The 25,926-nt window shown below is 43.5% G+C and overlaps 1 protein-coding gene across 2 annotated transcripts in view; it reads right to left on the reverse strand.

Annotated features, from left to right (window-relative positions):
* Nucleotides 1-25,926, reverse strand: part of aspa (aspartoacylase) — a 69,973-nt gene that overhangs the window by 35,382 nt on the left and 8,665 nt on the right. For both annotated transcript variants that reach the window (XR_011883133.1, XM_072243202.1), the window contains exons 2-4: nucleotides 12,419-12,614; nucleotides 9,691-9,784; nucleotides 3,389-3,496 (exon numbers count right to left, since the gene is read on the reverse strand). Coding sequence is in view for 1 of the 2 variants with exons in the window: in XM_072243202.1 (XP_072099303.1) it covers nucleotides 3,389-3,496; nucleotides 9,691-9,784; nucleotides 12,419-12,614 (398 nt within the window). In the remaining variant the exon portion in view is untranslated. The remainder of the gene's footprint in view (nucleotides 1-3,388; nucleotides 3,497-9,690; nucleotides 9,785-12,418; nucleotides 12,615-25,926) is intronic.

A 25,926-nucleotide genomic window follows, 5' to 3' on the forward strand; every position in this document is an offset into this window, starting at 1 on the left:
CTATGGCCTTGCATTCTTTCCCAACAGTTAACCTGTAGCACCTTAATAAATCAGTCTGCCCCAGTACACAAAATCAAGCTCTACTTATTTATATACTGAATACTGTAGAATGTGGGTATCATTGGAGAGAGGAGAGTATTTATCCCTAATTGTCTCTAAAGCTGGGATTCCCAACCTTCTTATGCCATGGTCCGCTACCATTAATGGAGGGGTCCGTGGACCCCCCCGTTGGGAACCCCTGCACCAAAGGGTGGCTTGCTGAGGCACTTCAGAGTGAGCCACCTCACTGTAGGTCTGCAGTCAGATTTCCTCTCCTGAAGATTACGAGTGATTCAGATGGGGTACCTCCACCCAGGAACCCCCATCATGACTAAATGCTTATCAGCCACTTCTCTCCACATCTCCTTAGGACCCTTCACACCAACCACCCCTCACCCCATGCACTGCCATTTTACTCTTACACTCCACACCTCATACTGACACAGTCACTATCCCACTGTGCTCCTTGAAGTGTCACTTGACTAACAGTACAATCAGTCTCTGAATATAAACTATTTTGTGTATATACGGCCACACCGAAACAGTTACTGGTACTTTGTGTTTTACAGAGTGGCTTCTACGCTTATATTTATTGTGTCTTATAGTGTGTGTGTGTGTGTGTGTGTGTGTGTGTGTGTGTGTGTGTGTGTGTGTATGTACGTATGTGCATACGATTTAGGAACAGCTACTTCCCCTCTGCCATCTGATTTCTGAACGGACGTTGAACCCATGAACACTACACTACCTCTCTACTTTTTTTTATTTCCCATTTTTTTGCAATATATTAATTCAGTTTTCTTTTTTCTCTCTATTATCATATATTGTATTGTACTGTTGCCGCAAAGTTAACAAATTTCACAATAAATATACGCCGGAGATATTAAACCTGATTTAAACCTGATTCTGATTTATTCTGCACTGGATCCAGAGTAACAATCATTTTGTTCTCTGTTACAGCCCTGTACAGAAGAATGACCAGCAACTATCCTGAATCTTGAACAATCCAGTAATCTTGTGGTCATTACTGTTCCTTTTTTAAATTATTCCATGTGATGAACCAGATTTAAATTCTACAGGCTGGCATGCTGCAAATTAAACACAGAATGTTAAATCATTGGCCCAGGCTAAAAGGAAAGTTGGAACTTGACCCAGCGACAGTACAATGTTCAGGTCTGTGTTACAATGAATCTGTTGGAGAGGTGGAACAAAGTGTGAAAGATCTCATGATGTCAGTAATCTTCATTTTATAACAAGTCATTAGCCTGAATGGCCAGCAGACAGTTAATCTAATCAACTATTGCAGTAAACCCCCACCCCCATCTGTTACCTCAGCCACTGCACTGTAAAAACGTTAAAACACTTTTGTTTACATTGCAAATAAATGCTGGTATTTATGTGTTTATGCATATTCTACTTTTATTTTTATACATTTTTTATTCTGTATAATTGTCGAAGGTGGTTGTTTTCCTTTGTTGCATGTTTCACTCTGACCAACACACCACAGCAAATTCCTAATACATGTAGATATATATGGTGAATAAAGTTGATCCTTGATCCCTAATTACACCAAACCTGGACTACTGTGAGCTGTTCTGAGCACCACGACTCAGGAACGGGAGACTGGGTTTGGAGAGATTGCACCGTAGGTTCACCGTACCAACGTCTGAATTAGGAAGCCACTTGAACCTGCTTTACCAATTAACTACATCACGGCTGATCCAATTGTAATCTCAACTCTGCGTTTTATACTTTCAAAAGTCGATTATAAATCAACTTTTAAGTTAAAAATATTCAAACTCTCTACTTCTATTGTTTTGCCAGAATTGAGCTCAAAGACCTCAGCTTTGTCTTAAATAGGGCAACCTCTTATTTTTAAAACAGTAGCTCCAGATCTCCATCCTCTCCATGTTCCCCTTTCAAGACCCTTCAGGATCTTGTATGCTTCAGTCAAAGCATAGGTTGTCTTTTGAACCCTGGTGGATGAGCTTTGCTTGACCAATCCCTTCTTATAAGGCAACCTACACAGCCCAATTAACTTTTCTTAATTGCTTCCAATGCATTTACATCCTTTTTTTTAAATAAGGAGACCAAGTATTGTTTACATTACTCAAGATGTGGTCTTCTGTGCATAAGCTCCCTAATGATCTTCAACCAGTTTTCCTAATTACTTGATATACCTACATACTAGCCTTTTGAAAAATAACTACTAATATCTCTGGACCTTGGAATGTCCCAATATTTAAACATGCCTTTTTAAACAAAAATCCAGTCCCAAACAGATAATTTCACATTTTCCACTTTATATTTATTTTGCTCAATTGCTGCCCATTCCCTCAAGCCATCCATATTCCTCTGTATCTTCTTTATATCATCTGCACAGCTCACATTCCCGCCTATCTCTTTTTTGTCACCAGCAAATTCAGCATCTCTGTCTTGTCTCTTCATTTAGGACTTGCATTAGTGCATTACTCAAAACATCTTGCCAACCAGTTTATGCTCGCTCGCCATTTCCTATTCGTCAGTCCATCTTCTATCAGTGCCAATGTTTTATAAGAATGATACCTGGATTCAAAGGGTTAAGAGGAGGGATTACTGAAACTAGGTTTGCATTTTTTCCTGGAGTTTAGAAGGGTAAAGGTTGATTTGATTGAGGTTTTCAAGATATGAAGGAGAACTGATAGAGAGAGCTTGTCGAGGAAATCAAGGACTATAAGGGACAGAGTCTAAAAATTCACGCCAAGCCTTTTGTGAGTGAAGTTACAAAACACTTTTCCAAGCAGAGAGTGGAGAGTAGATAAAAAACTGCAATAGATAATAGGTTAATTATTAATTTTAAATCTGATGCTGATATCATACTGCTAGATAAAGTTATTAAAAAGGGAAAGAAGGAGAAGGTAAATTTTTGTCATCAGTTCACAAATCAGCCATGACTTTATACTTACTGCCATCACACTACTAGCCTTTACTGCAGCAATGAAAGCCTTCCATCTCTGTCTGTACGGAAGGATTCTTCAGTGCTGTTTCTGTAACATTTGTTTTTTGACCAGTCAGGGTTGTTAGCCCAAGCCTAACCCCTGAACCTGGAGAACCAGTGGGCTACTCTCAGTCTGGCCTCTACCCTTTGACCGGTGACCCTACCACGACCCAAAGCACAAGGCCCCGACTCCAGCTCTCCGGGTTATTGAGGCACGCAGGCTTCCAAACCCTATGACAAGGCTGTGGTCCTCTTGGAGGCCTTCATCCTATGCAACGACAAAACAGCCTCAAGGATTTTAAGGGCCGCCTCCCCGTTCTGTGAACGGACAATGAAAATGCTGTGGAACAGTGGAAGGGGATCAGTGAATCTCACCTTCATTGTAGAAATGTGTGAAATCCAAAGCACTATTCACCAGCTTCCTCATGTTTTCCAAAATGTTCGCCCTGACCACTCCTTGAGGCTGAGGGCCTACTTCGAGACCTGTGGAAGGGAGAGGAAAAAGAAGTTAGACCCAGGGCAAAGTTTGTTTTTTTCAGGCCCGTTGGCTGGAGCCTCGGGTCAGCAGGTCTCTGTGAATCCACCGGGGTAGCTGAGGTTCCAGTGTCTGTGTGTCGGTGTCCACTGTTGGTAGGATGCCGAAAGCAACGGCCGGTCTTGAGTTTAGAGGACTGTCATGTGGATGGGTAGGATGGGGCTTGTTTTGCTGTTGTTTGTTGTGCTCTGTGTTGCTCTGCTTAGCACTGAGAGCATGGCACGTTGGCACCAGATTGCATGGTGACACTTGCAGCCTGTCACCAGCACAACCTGGGTGTGCTCGCTGTTAATGCAAACCCGCATTTCACTGTATGCTTTGTTGTACACATGATAAATAATTCAAATCTTGAATCTTGAGATCTGCAGAATTTCCGAAGTTGAAAAGCTGTATTTTATTTTGATGGTTTAAGGCAGTTTCTGGAGCAACGAGAGTAATGAATGTGGTAGGCATTGTCCCAGGTTTTCGAATCTTGCGGCTCTATTAGGGCTCCTGACTGGAAGTGACGGCAGACATTAAGGGCGAAACTGTTTGGTGACACAGATTCTAATTCCACCATTTTTGGTGTGGAAATCAATTTCATTTATCAAAGTAGAATTTGGAAAATTGACAATTAGCTTGAGTAATGATAATCATGAAATGTTCTCCAGTGGAAGACAACTGTAATCCCTACCAAGCCTGGCCTGCGTGTGACTCTAGACTTCACGCCACAGAGTTCATTCTGAAATGGCCTCAGGTGTACAATTATCATTCCATAAGACCATCAGGGCATCGGAGCAGAATTAAGCCATTCGGACAATTGAGTCTGCTCCACTATTCCATCATGGCTGATTTATTTTTCCTTTCGACCTCATTCTCCCACCTTCTCCCCTTAATCTTTGACACCCTTACTAAACAGGAACTTATCAACCTCCACTTTAAATACTTGGCCTCCACAGCTGTCTGCGGCAATGAGTTCCACAGATTCACCCCCCCGTCTCTGTTCCAAATGGAAGTCCTTGTATTCTGAGGCTATGCTCTCTGGCTCTAGACACCCCCCACAACAGGAGACATCCCCTCCAAGTGCACTGTATCAAGGCCTTTCAATGTTTGATAAGTTTCATATCGAATTCTAAAATTCCAGTGAGTACACGCCCAGAGCTATCAATCACTCCTCATACCCTTTCATCCCTGGGACGATTCTAGTGAACCTCCTCTGGACCTGTTTTCAGTCGTTGGTTTGCAGAGGGCAAGGCCGGAAGCAGCAGGAAAAGGCAAAGCCTACCCCTTGGGGTGTGAGAAACTTTCAAAATTCAGCTACTCAATTTATCATAAAAGTGTACTGAGGTGAAGTTTTCATAAAGGACCATGTCAGATCACAGAGTTGGTTTGGCAAAGTGTGTCTAACGTACAACTGCACAGAAATCCATGCAGCAAAGAACCGAGTTCCAAGTGCCAGTGCAATTGCAATGAACTTTGTTCTTATATCAACCAAGGACATTACTCTGCACTGGCTAAACCATTCTTACTATTTCTGCCCCTGCAGACTCCAACCCTCAAGACTGTGAGGAGGCGAACTGGAAAAAAGGGGAAACAAATTTCAATCGTGAAAGGGAAGAATCTCTTTTCTGGTTCATTGTTTGATCTGCTTTCACCTCCTCTTTGCAGAGAAATCTGCACACTGCTTTAACCGGCACATGTTGTGTATTATTGAGAAGAACCTGTCTGGTTTTCCCATTGATCCATTACCAGCTTCATCTGGTTTTGCTCCAATACAGTGTTTCTCTTTGAGCTGGCACACATCTTGCCCTATTTCTACTGTGTCTGCGCAGCTCAATTTCCACTCCTTCCTAATACCATGAAAGAGTCCACTTTTAACTCGAAGCAAAGTTTCCACACGTCTTCTTCCTCCCCTCCCCCCATCTTCTTACTCTGACATCTCATCTTTTTTTTTCCCCAGTCCTGATAAAGGGTCTTGACCCGAAACACCAACTATCTCTTCCCATAGATGCTGCCTAGCCTGCCAAGTTCCAGCAGCATTTTAGATTTCCAGATTTCCTCATGTTTGTGATTCCTCGTATTTTAACTGGATAGCCTGGCTATCCTGTACTGTTCATCTTGTGCTGAATCCCTGATGTGATAGCTGGTGTATGTTTGAGGTGGTTTGATCTGAGGCAGATGCAGCCACAGCAGGACTACGCCTTGGCAAATCTCCCAACCCATTAAAGCTGATGTGATCGTTCTGCACTGCCTCCTGCAAAATGAGTGAGTGTGTGAGAGAGGGCGAGAGCATGCGGGGGGTCGGGGGGGAAGAGGTGGGGGGGGGAGAGGGGTAGAGAGAGACAGAGACAACATCTGTTCATCTGCTGGGCACTGTACTCCTGCATAGCTTTAGAGTATGACTGAAACACAGGGACCAGTTCAGGGAAGAGTCATAGAGTACTACAGCTCACACACAGGCCCTTCAACCCATCTAGTCCATGTTGAACTGTCATGTATCTACCTAAACTTCTCTTAAAAGTTCCAGTTGAACCCACATCTCCACCACTACTGGCAGCTCGTTCTGCACTGACATTGCATGGAAGAGGTTTTGTGCAGTTGTGATCCATAAAAGGCAACTTTCAGTAATACACGGTCACAACATCACAGGGGTAAAGTTACACTTTCTCTGCACAGGACTTGCATTTACTCATGCAGCAAGGCTTCCAAGCCCAACTCTTTCAACTGGCAAGAACCTTAATTGTCAGAATCTTAATATAAAGTAGAATAATACTCATTGGCTACTTTATTAGGAACAGGAGTGGAACCCGGTGTGGTCTTCTGCTGCTGTAGCCCATCCATTTCAAGGTTCGACATGTTGTGCATTCGGAGATGCACCCTCTTCTGCACACCACTGTTGTCACGCATGGTTATTTGAGTTACTGTCACCTTCCTGTCAGCTTCAACCAGTCTGGCCTTTCTCCTCTGACCTCTCTCATGACAGGGTACTTCTGCCCATAAAATTGCCGCTCACTGGATGTATTTTTTGTTCTTTGTACATTCTCTGTAAACTCTCCGTAGATCTGCATTACTGAGATACTCAAGTCACCCCATCTGGCACCAACAATCATTCCACAAAGTCACTTAGATCACATTTTAAATCCAAATTCAAAGTACATTTATTATCCAAGTATGTATACAGTATACAACTCTGAGATTCATAAGGGCGGGGGACAGGGACGGGGATGTGGTTACTGAGTGTAGATTGCTATTGTTTGTTTCTCTGATCTTGAGAGGTGGGGAGATATGTCTCCACCAAAGGAGGCATAAGGCACTCCATCCCTCTGCTTAGCCCCTGATCAGGATCACGTGGAGCTCTGGGAACAGGTGGTGGATGGTCGTATGAGCAGCTGGTGCATATCACAAGTCCTGGAAGAGTACTGATAATGGCTGGGGTCACCCGTCCTCAGAGTAATGGTTGGTCCATGCAAAATGTAAAACAATATCAGAGGGAATATTGTCACTTTGTTACTGTGCTCCCCTTGGCCTTAATGAGCATGCAGAGAAGTTTGTTGTCTAGTAACAGACTTCCATATTTTCCTACATCATAACTCAGGCTATACATGAATATCCAAGTGTCTAATTTGCATGAAATGCTTTGGGATTGTGTTGTAGGTTGCCAAAGTCATGATATGAAATTCTAGGACTTTGGTATACATTGCCTGAAGCACGTCATTCACAACCACCAAGTTAGCATTTCTATCTGCAAGCATACTTACTGCAATTATTTATTATACTTCTGTCACCTATTAAACATAGAACATAGGTGATGAAGAGCAGGAATACAGCCGAGCAAGCTCTCCCCACCATTGAGCACATCTACACGTTGTGCTGTTGCAGGAAAGCAGCATCTGTCCACAGGGACCCCACCACCCAGATCATGCTCTCTGCCTTCAGGAAAAAAGATACAGGAGCCTCAGGACTCTCACCACCAGGTTTGAGAACAGTTATTACTGATAACTGAACCAGAGGGGATCACTTCATTCAACTTCTCTTGCTCCATCACTGAACTTTTCCCACAATCTATGGACTCACTTTCAAGGACCCTTCATCTCATGTTCTCTATTTATTGCTTATTTATTTATTATTATTATTATTTCTTTTTTCTTTTTGTATTTGCGCAGTTTGTTGCCTTTTACACACTAACTTCACCCTGCTGGGTGCGATCTTTCTTTGATTCCATTATGGTCACTGGACTTACTGAGTAGGACTGCAAGAAAATATATCTCAGGGTTGTATATACTGACATATATGTACTTTGATAATAAATTTACTTTGAACTTTAAAGAGTCAAAACAAGCATTAGTGGAGGCAAATATCCAATATGTACTGTCAGGGAAAAATCTTACAGGTACTAAATCCATAATCTTTCTACAATGCAGAAGATAGCACTAGATGACAACTGTGCCTATATTCCAAGAATAGTTCATAGGCTATAAAGCTTCTTGACATATTCCACAATTGCAGGAGACACTATATCAATACAGCCCGTGTTTTCGTTCAAGGCCGGTACAGTACGTGATTAACCTGACAAATGCATGCTTAGCCTCCTGCTCTACTCTTGCTACTCTCATCACTGCATGGCTGGCACTGCTCAAATGCCATCTATAAATTCAGAATTGCAGATGTCAATGAGGAAGTGTACGGGAGCGAAATCGATAAGCTGGCCCAGTGGTGTCACCACCACCTTGCACTCAATGTCAGCAAGACCAAGGAACTGAACGTGGTTTTCAGGCTAGGAGAACACACATCAATCCTCATTGAAGGGCCAGCAATGGGAATGAAGAGCAGTTTCAAGTTCCTGGGCATCAGCCAAGGCATGTCAATGGTTCCACTTCATTAGGAGTTTAAGGAGATTTGATACACCAGCAAAAACCCTAGCAAATTTCTACTGACTGGTTCCGTCATCATCTGGTATGGAGGCACCAAAGCAAGGGGTTTCACAGGGTTATTGACTCAATCAGCTACATCACGGGCACAAATCTCCCCGCCATTGAAGACATCCTCAAAAGGTGGTGCCTCAAAAAGGCAGTGTCCATCCTTAAGGACCCTCACCACCCAGGGCATGACCTCTTCTCACTACTACCTATCATGGAGGAGTACAGGAGCCTGAAGACCCAAGTGCAATGTCTTCTCTACTGCCATCAGATTTCTGAATGGTCCATGAACACTACCCTCTTATTCCTCTTTTACATTATTTATTTTAGTATAGTAGTTTGTCTTGCCTGCACTGTACTGCTGCCATAGAGCACCAAATTTCATGACTAAAGTCAGGAGCAATAAGCCCAATTCCGACGAGGAGGATCACTGGGACCTCTCTCCCTCCTCTTCATGACATTCGCCGGGGGTGTTGCACACGAAGGGCTTGATGCATTGTTGGCGATCCCTACCGCCCGTCACACAATCTCTTTCAGCCACTACGGTCAGGAAGGAGGTCCGGGAGCATCAGCACTGGGACTGCCACACTGGGTAACAGCTTCCTCCCTTGGGGTGTGAGACTGATGGATACCCTGCCACCACCAAGATCTTGTCACTAGGGCAGAGAGCCGCACTACAGGCAGTTTGAGTTATATTTTATTAACTTAGTTGTGATAATATTTTATTTTCTGTTCGGTGTGTGATTAGTGTTCTGTGGGTACAACATGGTCCAGAGAAAAAATAAACAAACAAACACACACGTACACACACACACGTACAAACACACACAAACACACACACACGTACAAACACACACACACACGTACAGTCAGGTGACAATAAACTTGAACTTGATGACCAACGAAATGATCAGTATCGAAAATCATCCCCCGTAAGTAGCACTAAGTGCATTACAATTCTTATTAGTGCTTCAATGGAATTAATTTGGAAGGTCGGATACAGTGTACAGAAGTTTCTAATTTGTCAAAGTGCTTTTGAAGTGTGGTCACAGTTGTCACACAGGACAAATCTAGTTAGCAAGGTTGCTAACTCCTGTATTGTACAGCACCATCTCCCCCCCAACCCCAGACCAGAGATCAACTTCCAGGTAATTGAATTTCCATTCTTAGACAAAAGCAGTTTTCCCCACCAGTAATCATCATCTTTCTTGCCAAGACGTTCACACACTTTGGAATTCAGTGCTTACCTATAGAGTGCTTTGCAACCATTCTTAGTGCACCATATTGAATGGCGGGGTTATCGAGCAGAAGCACGTGACAGTTACTAAATGCCAGCGTATTCTAGACAGGAAAGATCATATTGTTTAGATGTTAAATTTGCTCCACATGCCCATGGAAAAATACATCTGGAAGTAAAGAGTCTTATTGTATAGTTTAACTTAGTTCCATTTTCAAAGAATGTCTGCTTTATGTGCGACCTCTTTCAGAGTCGATGCCTCCAGAAGACACGGTACATCATTAAAGACCCCTCACACCCTCTCCATGAACTGTTTGTTCTTCTGCCATCAGGCAAACGTTACAGGAGCATCAAAACTAAAACCACAAGGCCACTAAACAGCTTCCTCCCACAGGCAGTCAGACTGCTAAATAGCTGCTCTACCTGACTCTGCTTTGGACACTTTTAACTTGCACTGGACACTTATAACTTGATTTTAACTGACGTGTGGCTGTTGTGTTTTACTATGTATTGTTATGTTTATTATTTAGTGTTGCGTTTTTTATGTTTGGATTGCACTGCTCCTGAGAAACGCTGTCTCATTCTGCCCTGCAGAGCTGAGGTACGGTTAGAATGACAATAAAGTTTTTTGAATCTTTTTTTTGAAGTCCTTTCTAAGTGGATTGTCCTGCAGTTCAAGGAGGTTTCCCATTTTCGTATTCTCCTGACTGATTTCCTTCCATCGGACAGACTTGGACTGGTTTCTAAGCAGCACTGGAGACTGAGGGGAGATCTAATGGAAGGTTATTGAATTATGAGAGGCAGGGACACCCACAATTCTTTCCCCAATGTAGAAATGTTGAATACTAGAGGGCACAGATTTAAGGTGAGGGGAGCAGGTTTTGAAGGGGATGTGCTGGGCAAGATTTGTTTTGGAAGAAACAGAGTGGTAGGTGCTTGGAACGAACTGCCAGGGTGGTAGTGAAAGCAGGTATGATAGTGGCATTCATGAACATGCAGGGAACCAAAGGATAAGGACCAGTGCGGGCAGAGTGGGTTAGTATAATCTGGCATCATGCTTGCTATAGACATTGGGGACTTACGGGCCTGTTCTTGTGCTATACTGTTCTATGTTCCATTTTTTCTCTTCCTTTCCCCATGTAACTCTGCAATCTATCCTCACTCATACGCTCACTTAAGATTTATTTATTGTATATAAAAAATACTTTCAAAAGATACAGCACAACAGGCTCTTCCAGCCTAATAAGGCACGCTGCCTGGCAACCCATCTATTTAACCCCAGCCTAATCATGGGGCCATTTACAATGACCAACTAACCTACTAACCAGTACCTCTTTGGACCTTGGAAGGAAACCAGGGCATCTGGAGGAAACCCTTGCGCTCATGTGAAGTGCATACAAACTCCTTATAGACAGCATCAGCATTGAACTCTGAACTCCGAGCTGTAGTTGAGTTGAGCTAAGCGCAATGCTACCGTGGCTCCTCAGTGAACCCCACCTGACTCTGTTAAGTCAAGTGGAGTTCATTATCATTTGCAGAGATATGGCAAGGTAGACATACAAAGCAAATCTTATCTACAGCAGCATTAGGGTTTTCACTGTACCAGTCCCTCACCATACTCTTACCCATGATCCTCTCGGATCCCTTTTGCCAATCACCTGTCCAGCTCTTGGCTCCATCCCTCCCCGTCCTGTCTTCTCCTATCATTTTGGATCTCCCCCTCCCCCTCCCACTTTCAAATCTCTTACTAGCTCTTCTTTCAGTTAGTCCATACTTTTACCATTTACTTATTTAACCCATCGGCACTTCTGACTGAAGAAATGAAAAGCCAAGATGCACAGCACAAGCACTGGGAGCATGGAGCGGTTAACATAATGTCCAGGCAAGGACTGACTGCAGACAGCCCAGGCAAGAAAGGTTTATGAAGAGCAAAGCTTCCCTTTGCACAGCAGGCAGCTGGAGCCACTTGGCGTACGGAGACAAGATAAGAATGTAATGGAAGCAACACGCACACAAAATGCAACAGCAGGTCAGGCAGCGCCAGCGGGAAAGAGTAAACAGTCGACGTTTTGGGCCGATACCTTTTGTCAGGACTGGAAAGGAGGAAGAGAAGTCAGAATAAGAAGGTGGTGGGGGGACAGGGAGGAAGTGGTACAAGGCGGCAGGTGATAGATAGAAAGCGGGGGGGAGGGGTGAATTAAAGAGCTGGGAAGTTGATCGGTGCAAGAGATGAAGGGCTGGAGAAGGGGGAATCTGACAGGAGAGGACAGAAGGCCATGGAAGGAAGGGAAGGGAGACAAGCACCAGAGGGAGGGGATGGGCAGTTGAAAAGAGAAGGTGTGAGCAGGAAACAAGAACAGGGAACAGTGAAGGAGAGGCAGGGGGAATTACTGGAAGTTACAGAAGAATGAAAAATACACGCCAACTAAGGGACAATTACTTTACTAACTTATCATCAGTTGTTAGGTTGTAATGTCTATTGACTTTTAACACTAGTATTGTGAATGACAATTGATCTTGCAAGTAAGGAATTCAAGTATACACAGTTTACCAAATGGTCAATATCTGCAACTGCCAGCCAATTCTGTATAAAACTGGCATTTCTCTGTTCAGAATTCAGAACAGGGTAGGTGACAGGGGCCACACAGTTTTCCTTGTGCACAAGTAAATAAAGTGTGGTTGAGGAATGAGTGTGAACTGTCAGAGCCCAGTTAAACAGTGACAACAGGAGCACCTACCTTGATGTAATTAATCAGCTGAATGGTAAAATCATCATTGCAGGTCTTCAAGATCAGACAGTTCCCCATGTTGGCTGTTGTGTTGTGAAGATCTAAAGCAAGATCATAGGCGTTTTCAGTACCTTTTGGTCCAAACATCTGATTTATTTGCTGTGCTAATTTAACTTCATGAGGCATGGAGTCACACGGCAGCATGCTGTTGAGTAAAAAGATTTTTCACTTACCAGCAAAGAATATTTTTGCTAAAACTGTAATGATCAAAATTAACTAGCTGGTTTTTGTCAAGGCAAGTAGACTTATCTTTTGTCTTGCAATGAAAAGAAATCCACACAAAGTATACAAATTACTCATTTGGCCCCTGCTATTTCCTGCACTCTATCCAAAGTACAAAGTCAGAGTAAATTTTATTATCAAAGTACATATATGTCACCATATACAAATCTTGTGGGCACACTCAACAAATCCATAGAACTGTAATCATAACAGAATCAATGGAAGACCACCCAACTAAGGCAATCTAATGGAGTGCAGAAGACAACAAATTGTGCAAATGCAGATTTAAATAAATTGCAATAATTATCGAGAACATGAGATGAAGAGTCCTTGAAGGGAGCCCATTGGCTGTGGGAACATTTCAATGATGCGGCTAATGAAGCCATCCCCCTTTGGTTCAAGAGCCTGATGGTTGAGCGGTGGTAACTAAGCCCAAGTTGAGATAGGTACATCATTGTGCCCAATTGCATAATATAGTCTTCTCAGAACTCGTTCTTCTTATTCCTTGCACTGTTTGAACAATGATAGAGAATAAGAACTCAAGAGACCTTGTGATACATTTTCTGTTTTTTTTATTTTACAATAATCTGGTAGGTTCATATTGATACCAACATTTTAATTCCATTTGTGTTTAATTTCTTGAACTTCATTTTGCCAGCAACCATACTGGGATTCAGACTGAAGTCTCCAGTTCATTTGCTGGGTCTCTGGATAATTGTTGCTGTAAGCTCACCACAATGCTGCCGCAGTGATATGGATAGACAGGAAAATCTTCTTTGTATCAGCAATGCCAAAATTATAACCGGCCAAAGAAAAAGCATGAAGTTCTCTTGTGACCATGTCACATCTAATAAAACAAGAATTGTTGGAAATATTCATTGGATGTTTTTGTTTGTGTGTAGTCTTTCATTGATTCTATCGTGTTTTGTATCTACCATGAATACTCGCAAGAAAAATAATCTCTGGGTAATATATGGTGACATACACTTAGACATACACTTTATCAGTCACATAAAGTACCTAAATGATGCAGCCACTGACTGCATGTTCGTGGTCTTCTGCTGCTGTAGCCCGCCCACTTCAAGGTTTGGCATGTTGTGCATTCAGAAATGCTCTTCTGCACACCACTACTGTAACGTGCGGTTATTTGAGTTGCTGTTGTCTTCCTGTCAGCTTGAACCAGTCTGGCCATTCTCCTCTGACCTCTCTCATTGTCAAAGCAGTTTCACCCACAGAACTGCCGCTCACTGAATGCTTTTTGTTTTTAAAAAACATTCTCTGCAAACTCTAGAGACTGCTGTGGGTGAAAATCCTAGTGGATCAGCAGATTCTGAGATGCTCAAACACCCCGTCCGGCACCAACAATCATTCCACAGTCAAAGTCACTTAGTTGACATTTCTTTCCCGTTCTGATGCTTGGTCTAAACAACAACTGAACCTCTTGATCACATCTGCATGCTTTTATGCATGGAATTGCTGCCACATGGTTGGTTAATTAGATAATTGTATTAACGGGCAAATGGACCTAATAAAATGGGCACTGAGTGTATATGCACTTCGATAATAAATTTATTTTGAACTTTGAACTTCTGAATATCTGTGGAAATTGGAGTCTGTTATGGGGGCGGGGGGCCGACTGCACAGGACCAAAAGAAGCTGCAGAGGGTTGTAAATTTAGTTGGCTCCATCTTGGGTACTAGCCTACAAAGTGTGAAAGACATCCTTCAAAGACATCTTTAGGGAGCGGCGTCTCAGGAAGGCAGTGTCCATTATTAAGGACCCCCAGCACCCAGAACACGGCCTCTTCTCACAGTTACCATTAGGTAGGAGGTACAGAAGCCTGAAGGCACACACTCAGCAATTCAGGAACAGCTTCTTCCCCTCTGCCATCGGATTCCTAAATGGACATTGAACCCTTGAACACCACCTCACTCTTTATATTGTGGCGGCCCGCACACGCGGGACTTGAACCGGCATCAGAAGCTGCGGGCAGACACGCGGTAGCGTGTTTGGAACTACCGGCTCGGGGCGGACCTTCTGGGGACAGTCCGCCCCGCGGGTCACAGGGGCCCATGGGAGAGCGCGTGATTTTGAATCAGTAAAGGCATTCTGAGTTCAGCTCTCTCTGCCCCCGTGTGTTTCTTTAGTAGCACATTTGTGCACAACAATATATTAATTGTTTTTTGAACGATTTTTAATCTATTCAATATACATATACTGTAATTGATTTACTTATTTTTTTTCCCTTCTTCTTCTACATTATGTATTACGTTGAACTGCTGCTGCTAAGTTAACAAATTTCATGACACATGCCAGTGATAATAAACCTGATTCTGATCTTTCATGTTTCAATTCAATGACTTTTAATAATTGTGATTCTGTATCCGCAGCTGCCATTTGGCTCCATTCCAGGATTGCTGGCATCCCTCTCAGCTGCCGCTGGCATTTTCTGTGCACGTAATCTCACCCCCCACCATTTTCTGCAGCAGACCCTGTGTTCCAAGGTAATTCCATCTCTGGGTCGGAGCAACGAACTGCAGGGAACTAAGGGATGTCTACTGAACAAAAGCAATACTTACAAAGGTAAAGCACTCAGAGACAACTCATTGTCATGACGTAAGTGTTTAGGCAGTTTTCTCATTCCAGAACTAATATGCCAACTAACATTTGCAAATAGTAAATAGTTTTTGTCAAAATCTTTTGAAGATAGTCCTAAAATTTTAGGTACAATTATTGGTTCTTCAACAAACCCAACACTGCAGAATAGATAATTGATATACTGCGCTACTGTACAGTGCTAAAGGTCGTAGGCACACATATAGCAAGGGTGCCTAAGACTTTTGCACAGTACTGTACTTGTCAACATGGAGTGGAGAGCGGGTTTGTAAATCTGGCGGGAGCAAAGGATGTTGGGACTGGCGAGGGTGGAGCGCCACGTGAGGGGTGTGGGTCAGGTGGCACAGCAGTGCCCGGGGCAGGGGGGTGGCGTGGGTGCAGATACCCCCAGCCCTGAGACGCCAGGCAAGGTCATTTGATGTCAAGCAATCGGTCTATTGAACATTATAGAATGTCCCTCTGTTGCTTCCCACTCCCTTCCCTCTTCCCTTTCCCTAACCATGATTCCCCTCTCCCTGCCCCTTTCCCACTCTCAGTCGACTATAGAGACCCATATCAGAATCAGGTTTATCATCACTCACTTACGTCACGAAATCTGTTTCTTTTTTGTGGCAGCAGTACAGTGCAATACATAAGATTACTACAGCTTTGTGCAAAAGCTTTAGGCACCCTAGCTATATGTGTATATGCACCCAAGACTTTTGTACAGTGCTGTATATTTCTATTCTGGTCAAATATACACTCATCTGCTTTGCAGCAACTTGACCTCCAAGCTGGTATCGGAACTCCGGGTCTCCCGAAGGCCACCCGATCATTTACACCAGCTTGCAAGAGATGGCTGAGCTGCCACACTAACTAAGTTAATATCAGCAGCTGTGTTCAAAAATCTCACTGCGTGCTCGGCACTTGCGACTCGAAGAGCAGTAATAAGCTTACGCACTTGCGTCGGGAAGCTTGTGCTTTGTTTGGGAGGGGAGATGTTCGGAACTGGAGTGGCGGAAACAACACGTCATAAACACAAGAGATTCTGCCGGGAATTCAGAGCACAAGATGCTGGAGGAACTCAGCAGACCGGGCAGTGTCCAGAAAGGAAGTCGTGTTGATGGGTCTTAGCCTGAAATATCGACCCTTTAATCTTTTCCACAGCAACGTGTCATAGGTTGACTCAAACACTTTTTGTCATAAAGCTTGAATTCCTCAAATCTATGTAACTCAGCTTTAATTACACTCAAACTTTTGAGAGAAGGAATTCATCCCCCTTCCCAGTCTTAAATAGGCTTCTCCCGATTCTAAGACCAAACTCACTAGCTCTGTACTCTCCTATCAGAGAAAATGTTGTTACAGCATTTACCCTCTGCATGTTTCAATGCAATTTCTTTCTTCTAACCTCCAGCAAGTTGAGTCCCAGTCTTAGAAGAGCGTGGGAGGTGGGATTATTACAGAAGAGCGCTCACTGGGAAGTGGGGCCGAATGGCTTGTTTTCATATGGTACGATTCATGGTTCTTTAATCTGATTGATCTCTCCATACCTGGGGTCGCCCTAGTGTTGGTTCTCAGAACTGCCCCTGACAAACAGTCTCCAGACTGCTTCCCTGAACACTTGGTCTTGCCAGTTGCAGGAAAACTTCTGCCGGAAAGAGCGCAGAGGTGTTTTATGAGGATGTTGCCTGGCCTTCAGGGAATGAATGATGGAGGTGGGGTTGAGCAGGGATTTTGGGGCAGTGTGGTAGAGTAGCAGCTGGCGATACACTATCACGGTGCCAGCGACACGGAATATTCCGCCACGATCTGTAGGCAGTTTGTACGTTCTCCCCTTGACCACGTGCATTTCCTCCGGGTGCTCTGGTTTCCTCCAACATTCCAAAGGCATTGGGTTAGTAGGTTAATCGGTCACATGAGTGTAATCGGACAGCGCGGACTCTTTGGATCAGAGGAGTCTGTTACCATGTCATATCTCCAAATGAAATAAAAATCTCGCAATACTTTCCTTCAGTGCCAATGCAAATATACTTATTGACAACCTAATATCAACATTAAAAATAACATGCAGCTGCTTCATGGCCCCACTGCTTGGTGGGAGAGTTGATATACAGAGCACAGAGATTCAGTAATTTCTCCTGAGGTTTAATCTTAGAATTATTATGGAACAGATGAAAGTCTTTTGGCATAAAGTGCACTATCTCCTGTACAACAATCTGATGAATCTTTTTCCCCCTGATCTTTGCTCTCCCCACTGCAAATTATACTAAGTGTCTTTCCTGACTGATGTGACCCCCTTTGTAGGCCCTGACTGATCCTGCATCCACCATCATTCCAGGAGGTGAACTTCAAATCCCTGAGTAAGAGGGTTTCCCCTCACATTCCGCTTTGTATTTTCAGCCCAAAATTTCATATTTGAGCCCCTTGGTCCTTGAGCTATCTGGTAATGAGACACTATAAACTCCGCCTTTACAGTGCCTCTATTCAGCCAATTAAAAATTAAAGTCCTGTACAGCACAAGAGCAGTAGGTACAGAACAATCAACTTCCCAGCTCTTTACTTCACCCCTTCCCTCTCTCCTGAAATCACCTATCACCTGCCACCTTGTACTTCTTCATTCCCTCCCCCCAAATCCTTCCTACTCTGACTTCTCCCCTTGCTTTCCAGTCCTGGAGAAGGGATCTGGGCCAAAGCGTTGACTGTTTACCCTTTTCCATCGATGCTGTCTGGCCTGCTGAATTGCGGGGCAGGCTCAATGGGCCGCATGGCCTACTCCTGCTCCTATTTCTTACGTTCCTCCAGCATGTTGTGTGCGTTGCTTTGGATTTCCAGCGTCTGCAGATTTTCTTGTGTCAGAAGCAAGTCAGTAGGCTTCTGCGCCTAATGTCAAAGTTCAAAGTAAGCTCATTATCTAAGTATGTTTATGTCACAGTATACTACTGAGATTTACATTCTCGCATAGTCACAGTAAAACAAATACAACAGAATCAATGAAAAGCTGTAGACAAAGACAAACAATCAATGTGCAAAAGAGGACAAGATGTGCAACTGCAACTACATAAATAATACTGAAAACTTGATATGCAAAGTCCTTGAAAGTGAGTCCATAGGTTGTGGAATCAGTTTATCGTTGACCTGAGTGAAGTTCACTCACCTCAACACTGAACTCTCTTTCAACAAGATCGCGGCTGATGTTTTATTTCGACACCCCCTTCCTGCTGTAAGCCCTGTCCACTGATTTTCTGTCTCCAAAAATCAAATGACCTCTATCTTGAATATACTGTACTCCTGAGGAATGAGTTCCATACATTCACTACCTTCTGAGTGAAGAAGTTTCTTTTCATTGCTGACCTGAGTAGCTGGTCCCTTATTTCGGAAAATAACTCTGAGAAGTGCCACTTAAACTTCTTCTCTGCTCCAAGTTCTAAGTTCAAAGTACATTTATTATCGAAGTATGTATACTTTATACAATCTTGAGAGTTGTCTCCTTACAGGCAGCCACAAAACAAAGACACCCAATACAACCCATTAAAACAAAGGAAGACCGTCAAACACCTGACAAATCACAGCTGAATACCAAAGGCCCTCAGGATGGCAGAGGCAAACACTCCCCCTCCTGATTACCAGATGTGGAGATTGAGTGAATGAAGGATCTGACCTTGGACACTGGTTTCAGCTCAGGAACCCTTTGTCAGAAGTGAGAAAAGAAGGAATCAAGTGTGTTTCAAGTTGTATAGCGGGCAGGAAAGGGAATACCTCATGGGGTGAAGCCGAGGTTGTGTGGGGAGATGTTGGCTGATAGGGAAATTAGAGGGTGAACACAAGAAATGTAAAAGCTAAAGCCTGCTGTGCCCTTGGAAGAGAGCGAGAGAGAGCGCGAGAGAGAGCATTACGCGAAGCTGTTGAATTCCTGAAGCTGGTGAATGAAAGACGTACCACAAAAGAGGCTCCTTGCACCGGAGAGAATGAGGAAATCCACCAGAGGAGGCTTGAGTGAGAATAATGGGAGAGTCCCCAGACAAAGGAGCAATGTTGCAAGATGTATCAAGGTGGGATTCAGAGAACTAAGATTACTGCTTTCTTATGCAAACTCATTTACCCACACATACATTAACATTTAAAAGGCATTTGGATAGAAAGGTGGTTAGGAAAGGTTTAGAGGAATATGAGACAAATATGAGCAAATGGAACTATTTTAGGCAGAAACCTTGGTCAGATTAGATTTAAAATAGATTAGTTTTATTTATCACATGTACACCAAAGCATCAAAACATACTGTGAAATACACACACACACACACAAAATCAGTACTGGAGGTTCTCAGCAGGCCAGACAGCATTCATGGAAATGAACAAACAGTTGATGTTTTGCACCGAGAACCCTTCTTCAGGACTGAAAAGGAAGGGGGAAGACGCCAGAATAAAAAGGCGGGGGAATATGCATTGTTCTGCATCAACGACCAACGCACAGACTGACAATTGTGCTGTGGGCAGTCCGTAAGTGTTACCACACTTCCGATGTCAATATAGCATGCCCACAAATTACTAACCCTAACCATAAACCGCTGGAATGTGGGAGGAAACCAGAGCATCAAGAGGAAACCTTTGCAATCATAGAGAGAACGTCCAAACCCCTTACAGACAGTGGCAGAAATCAAATCCCAATCAGTGATCGCCGATGCCCCAAAGCAATTGCGCTAGTTGCTATGCTGTCATGTCGCCCTTGTCAGCACGGACAAATTGGGCTGAAAGGCCCGTTTCTGCATGGAATGTCTACGACCATGTCTCTGTGCTTACTCAGTCACACATGCGACCATAAGACAGAGGAGGTCCATCGTGGCTGATATATTATCCCTCTCAACACCATTCTTCTGCCTTCTCTCTGTAACCTTTGACACCCTTGCTAATCAAGAACTGATCAACCTCTGCTTTAAATAAACCCAATTACTTAGCTTCCACATCTATCTGTGGCAATGAATTCCACAGATTCACCACACCCTGGCTAAAGAAATTCCTCCTCATCTCTGTCCTAGATGGACACCCCTCTATTCTGAAGCTGTGCTCTCTGGTCCTAGACTTCCCTACTATAGGAAACATCCTTTCCATGTCCACTCTATCTAGGGCTTTTCGATCAGTATGCACCAGATACAACTCCCTGCCTCACACCACTTTTCACTCTCACCCCAGAACTGACCTTTTAACCCCTTCACTTCCCCCTTAAGGGCCAAGTGTGGAATGGTGGACTGATGAAGAGGTTCCTCAGTGCCCTTCACTCAGCCTACAACAGGAGGCCACCCTGCACAGAGTGCCTGATCAGGAGTGAGGCAGAGGTCCTTCTCCTCCTTGTGAGTGGGGTGGGTGCACAGGGGAAATATGCCAGGGTGGCGTCTGCTGAACTACAACGCCGAGATGCTGAGAGGACCACAACTGGGATGTCTTCAAGACACGGCGAGATGGTGAATGAACAACCAGGCAGAAGACAAGAAGGAGACCGAAGAAGTCCGCCCTGTACTCTCAGAGGAAGCTGAGTGGTGCTGGGAGATCAAAATCCTCACTCTGAGGCTGAAAGCACGCGACTTTGCAAGAGATTGGACACAATCCTGTGACACGGCGTTAACTGGTTAACGCCAGAGGCACAGGTGCAGCTCACACAAAGTCTTTCTGCCTCTATACCGACGATGAGAGGTTTCCCTCCCAACTACTATCTTGGTCGCCGCGCGGCTCTCGATGCACGTGTCCGGCCAGTGCAGTTGGAGTGCAGGTTGGAAGAAAGCCATGGAACCAGCCCTCAGGGCAGTGTCAGCAGCTGGGAGTGTCCGCTAGTGCAAGCACCCTCGCGCCGGGTTATGCAAGCAGTCACACCACCAGGTTCAGGAACCGCTATTACCCTTCAACCATCAGGCTCCTGAACCACAGCGGGTAACTTCACTCACCTCAACACTGAACTGATTCCACAACCTATGGACTCACTTTTAAGGACTCTGCACCTCATGTTCTCAGTGTTATCTATTATCCATTTATTTATTTGCAGAGTTTGTCTTTATTATTTATTTAGTCATTGAGATACAGCACAGAATAGGCTCTTCCGGCCCTGTGAGCCATGCCGCTATCAACCCCTATTTAACCCTGGCCTAATCGCTCTTTTACACATTGTCAGTCCTTGCTTGTGTGCAGTTTTTCATTGATTCTACTCTATTTCTTTGTCCTACCTTGAATGCCTGCAAGAAAATAAATCTCAAGGTAGTACAGGATGACATAAATGTACTTTGATAATCCATTTACTCTGAACCTGGCACTCACCATCAAAACATGCATATGAACCACGAGCAGATTGGGAAGTAGAAACTAATTAAAAACTTCGAAAATGAATAACCTGCAACCCTTTGAGGAAAGACTCAGGTCAAATTACTTCTTACTTTGCTCTATGCTTGTTACAAGTATTTCTCTGCTAACTTAATTGTTTGACTTCTCATTTATTGAACACTATATGGTAGCCACGTTATTTGGTACACCTGCTTGTTAATGCAAATATCTAATCAGCCAGTTATGCAGCAGCATCTCAATGCATAAGAGCACGTAGGCATGCTCAAGAGGTTCAGCTGTTGTTCAGACTGAACTTCAGAATGAGGTAGAAATGTGATCTAAGTGACTTTGACCGTGGGATGATTGTTGGTGCCACATGGGATGGTTTGAGTATCTGAGAAACTGCTGAGCTCCCAGGATTTTCATGCACAGCAGTCCCTGGAGTTTACGGAGAATGGTACAGGAAACAAAAAGACGTACAGTGAGCAGCAGTTTTGTGGGTGAAAACACCTGGTTAATGAAAGAGGTCTGAGAAGAATGGCCAGATAAGTTCAAGCTGTCAGGACAGCGACAATAACTCAGATAACCAAGAGTTACAACAGAGGTGTGCAGAAGAGCATCTCTGAATGCACAACATGTTGAACCCTAAAGTGGCTGGGCTACAGCAGGAGAAAACCATAAACGTATACTCAGAAGTGACTTTATCATATACAGGAGGTATCTAATAAAGTGGTCACTAAGGGTATTTTACTTTGAACACTGGCTCAGGATTGTGCAGTGAGAAATAAGAGTGAGCCTTTATGTGTTCATTGTTAAAATGGAAACTAGGGAGATTGCAAATCCGGCTGAGCAGTGCCACAAGAACAGCCTCTCACTCAATGTCAGCAAAGCTAAAGAGCTGATCATTGACTACAAGAGGAAGAGACTGGAGGTCCATGTGCTAGTCCTCATCAGGGGATCAGAGGTGGGGAACGTTAGCAACTTTAAATTCCTTGGCATTATCATTTCAGAAGATCTGTCCTGGGTCCAGTGCATAAGATGCACCAGCGCCTCTAGTTTCTTAGTTTACTAAAATTGGGCATGTCATTTAGAACTTTGACATGATTCTGTAGTGATGGAGAGTACACTGACTGGTTGCATCACAGCCTGATATGGAAACACTAATACCTTTGAATGGAAAACCCTACAAAGTGTAGTGGATACAGCCCAGTCCATCAGGGATAAAGCCCTCCCCGCTATTCAGCACATCTGTACAAACAAGAGAAAATCTGCAGATGCTGGAAATCCAAGCAACACACACACACACACACACACACAATGCTGGAGGAACTCAGCAGGCCAGGAAACATCCATGGAAAGGACTGTAGTGGACGTTTCGTGCTGAGACCCTTCAGCGGGACTGGAGAAAAAAAAAATGAGGGTTAGAGTTAGAAAGTCGACTGTACTGTTTTCCATAGATGCTGCCTGGCCTGCTGAGTTCCTCCAGTATCTGGTGTGTGTGTTGCATCTGTATAGATCGCCGTTGAAGGGAATCAGCATTGATCATCAAGGACCCCCAGCATCCAGGCCACGCTCTCTTCTCACTGCTGCCATCAGGGAGGAAGAGCAGGAGCCTCAGGTCCCACATCACTGGATTCAGGAACAGTTACTTTCCCTCAACCAACAGACTCTTGAACCGGAGGGGATAATGTCACTCAGTTTTACTCACCCCAACACTGAACTACTCCCACAAACCATGAACTCACTTTTAAGGATTCTACAGCTCACCTTCTGAACGTTCATTGCTTACTTAATTGTTTATTTATTTTTTCTCTTTAATATTTGCAGTTTATTATCTTTAGCACATTAGTCTTTCATCCGCCTTTGTGATGTGCAATTTTCATTGATTCTACTCTGTTTCTTCGTATTTACTGTGAATGCCCACAAGAAAATGGATCTCAGGGTTGTATATGGTGACATATATGTACTTCGATAGTAAATTTACTTTGAACCTCTAGCAGAATCTGTGGAGCACCCTCGATTGGCTGAATTCCTCCAGCATTTTTCCATTCCTCCAGATCCAGCATCTGCTGTTGTGCAGATCGCCGTTACCCCAGGTAATTACTTCAACATTCTGACTTTTATAAAGAAAACATTTAAAATTAAATTTTAATATTAAGCTTCCAAATAATCGCATGCACATTTCACATCTATTTCTTTATTATTCCCTCAAGTCATTTTCATTTTGTGTTAAATATTAATTGAAAATTGTGTTTGTTTGTTTTTACTTTCTAGCTTGCTGTCTGTGAAAATAGTTCAATCTGATTGGTTGCTAGGCTGGCTTAATAACATCATTGTTGCTGGGTCTTGGGTATCACCCAGATCTAACATCTTACAGCAATTGATAGTGGGAGATGAGAAAGTGTAAAATGCTGCAGGTGATGGAAATCTGAAATAAAAACAGAAAATACTCTAACTGTAAGAGAGCATATTTGAAAAAAGAAACTGAAGATCAATTAATTTTGTTTTTATTTCAGAAAATCAGCTATAAGCACCATCACTTTATCATGAAATTAGGTCATTAAATTCAATTGGTTATTTCCTTACTCAAAGGCATTATAGATCAAATTCCTGCAATGGGTCTTTCATTGTATTCTCTGTCTCTACTATTCTTCCTACTGTGGTAATGCAAAGCAACAGCATTCAAACAACATCTCCCAAAGGACTCCATTTAACACCTCGGCCAACTGACACTAATTCTCCTCATCAGTACTTTCTCAATTACTTTTAAAGCTATCTTCTTACCCACCCTATCTCCGATGTTGTGTGGTGGAATTAAACACTTGGCCTTTTATCAAACAAATTGCCAGATTGTCAGAGATTCCTGCTATCTACTTTATCTAATGGGTCTTGGAAGTGATCAAGGACAGCATTCACTGAAAGCCTCAATTCAAGCTATTCAACAGAAAATTCCTGCTACTCAATTGTAGCTGGTAGATGTTAAACTATATGTGTTATCCTTTATGATATATTTCACTGAATGTTACCCGATTTTCCAGTCAGTGCCTTATAGTTAGCATTCTGTGGATTTTATCCCAAAAAGATTTATCCATTCTGCTCACTTATTCATTTCAGCCCCTTCTAGGACAATGGTTGTTCGCAAAAACCAACTTGGTCAGAAAGTTTAATAGTCAACAATTTCACCTTCATATTCTGAATCTTAACTACTCATACCGTGACGGCTTCGGTCCTTCAATCTCTGACCGCGGCCGCTCCGGCCCCTCTATACACTTACTTATCGTTCACTAGGAGACTTGAATTACACCATGGCCAGTCCCCAGCCTGGTTGTGAGAGGAAGAGGGTTGGGCATGGGGCTAATAACCCCATCCTGTAAAAACCCAGAGCTACAGAAACACCATCAGAAGCTCCAAAGACCCATCCCTGGGAGAGGAAGGATCTTCGCTGAGAAGACCTATGAAGTTGTGTGGTAAAAGTGGAAACCACAGGTTCTCACCCTTCAGAAAAGATAATAGTGCTGTTGGTGGATCCGCCCCAGTAGGGGTGATGGACTTAGGGAGAAGACTTAACTGCTTAGCTTTGTCAAAAAACATCAATAAAGTAAGATAAAACTTCCTTTCCTGATTTTCCCCTCTCCCTATATTCAAAGACACACAGAGCTGCCTGACAAATGCCAGGAGTAACTGCTTGTTGTAGAATCCATCCTTTTCGCAGCCCAGTTGGCAGGAATGAAAAGTTGGCAGGCCTTGTACAGGGCAGCACAATAGTGTAGTGGTTAGCACAATGCTTTACAGTACCTGCGACCTGGGTTCAATTCCCATTGCTGCCTGTAAGAAATTCGTATGTCCTCCTCGTGACCATTTGGGTGTCCAGTTTACTCCCATAGTCCAAAGACATACCAGTTGCTAGGTTAATTGGTCATTGTAAATTGTCCTGTGATTAGACTAGGGTTAAATCGAGGATTGCTGGGCGGTGTGTCTCAAATGGGCCTAGCCCACGCTGTATCTCAATAAATAAGTATAACAGGAAGCAGATGCTTTCTTTTCTCCTCTCAATTATGGAATAATGTTGAAAGATACATGGATTTAAAGAACATTGCAGTTGAGAAATAGGCCTCTTGTCTAATCAGTGGTGTGAATTTTACATGACGTGAACTGCTTTGGTAGCTGCTCTTTCACCTTCGACCTCTCCCCTATTCAATGTCCCCTCTAATTTGTAATGACCAGTCTGCACAAAAATCTTGTGCTGTGCCATCTTTTTGCCCAGTGACAACAACAGGTGCGCACTGAACAATTTCTTCAATAAAAATAGCATAAATAGTTCTAAAATCTGCAGACAAA

This window comes from Mobula birostris, chromosome 25, assembly GCF_030028105.1.
Source record: "Mobula birostris isolate sMobBir1 chromosome 25, sMobBir1.hap1, whole genome shotgun sequence".
Taxonomy (NCBI): domain Eukaryota; kingdom Metazoa; phylum Chordata; class Chondrichthyes; order Myliobatiformes; family Myliobatidae; genus Mobula; species Mobula birostris.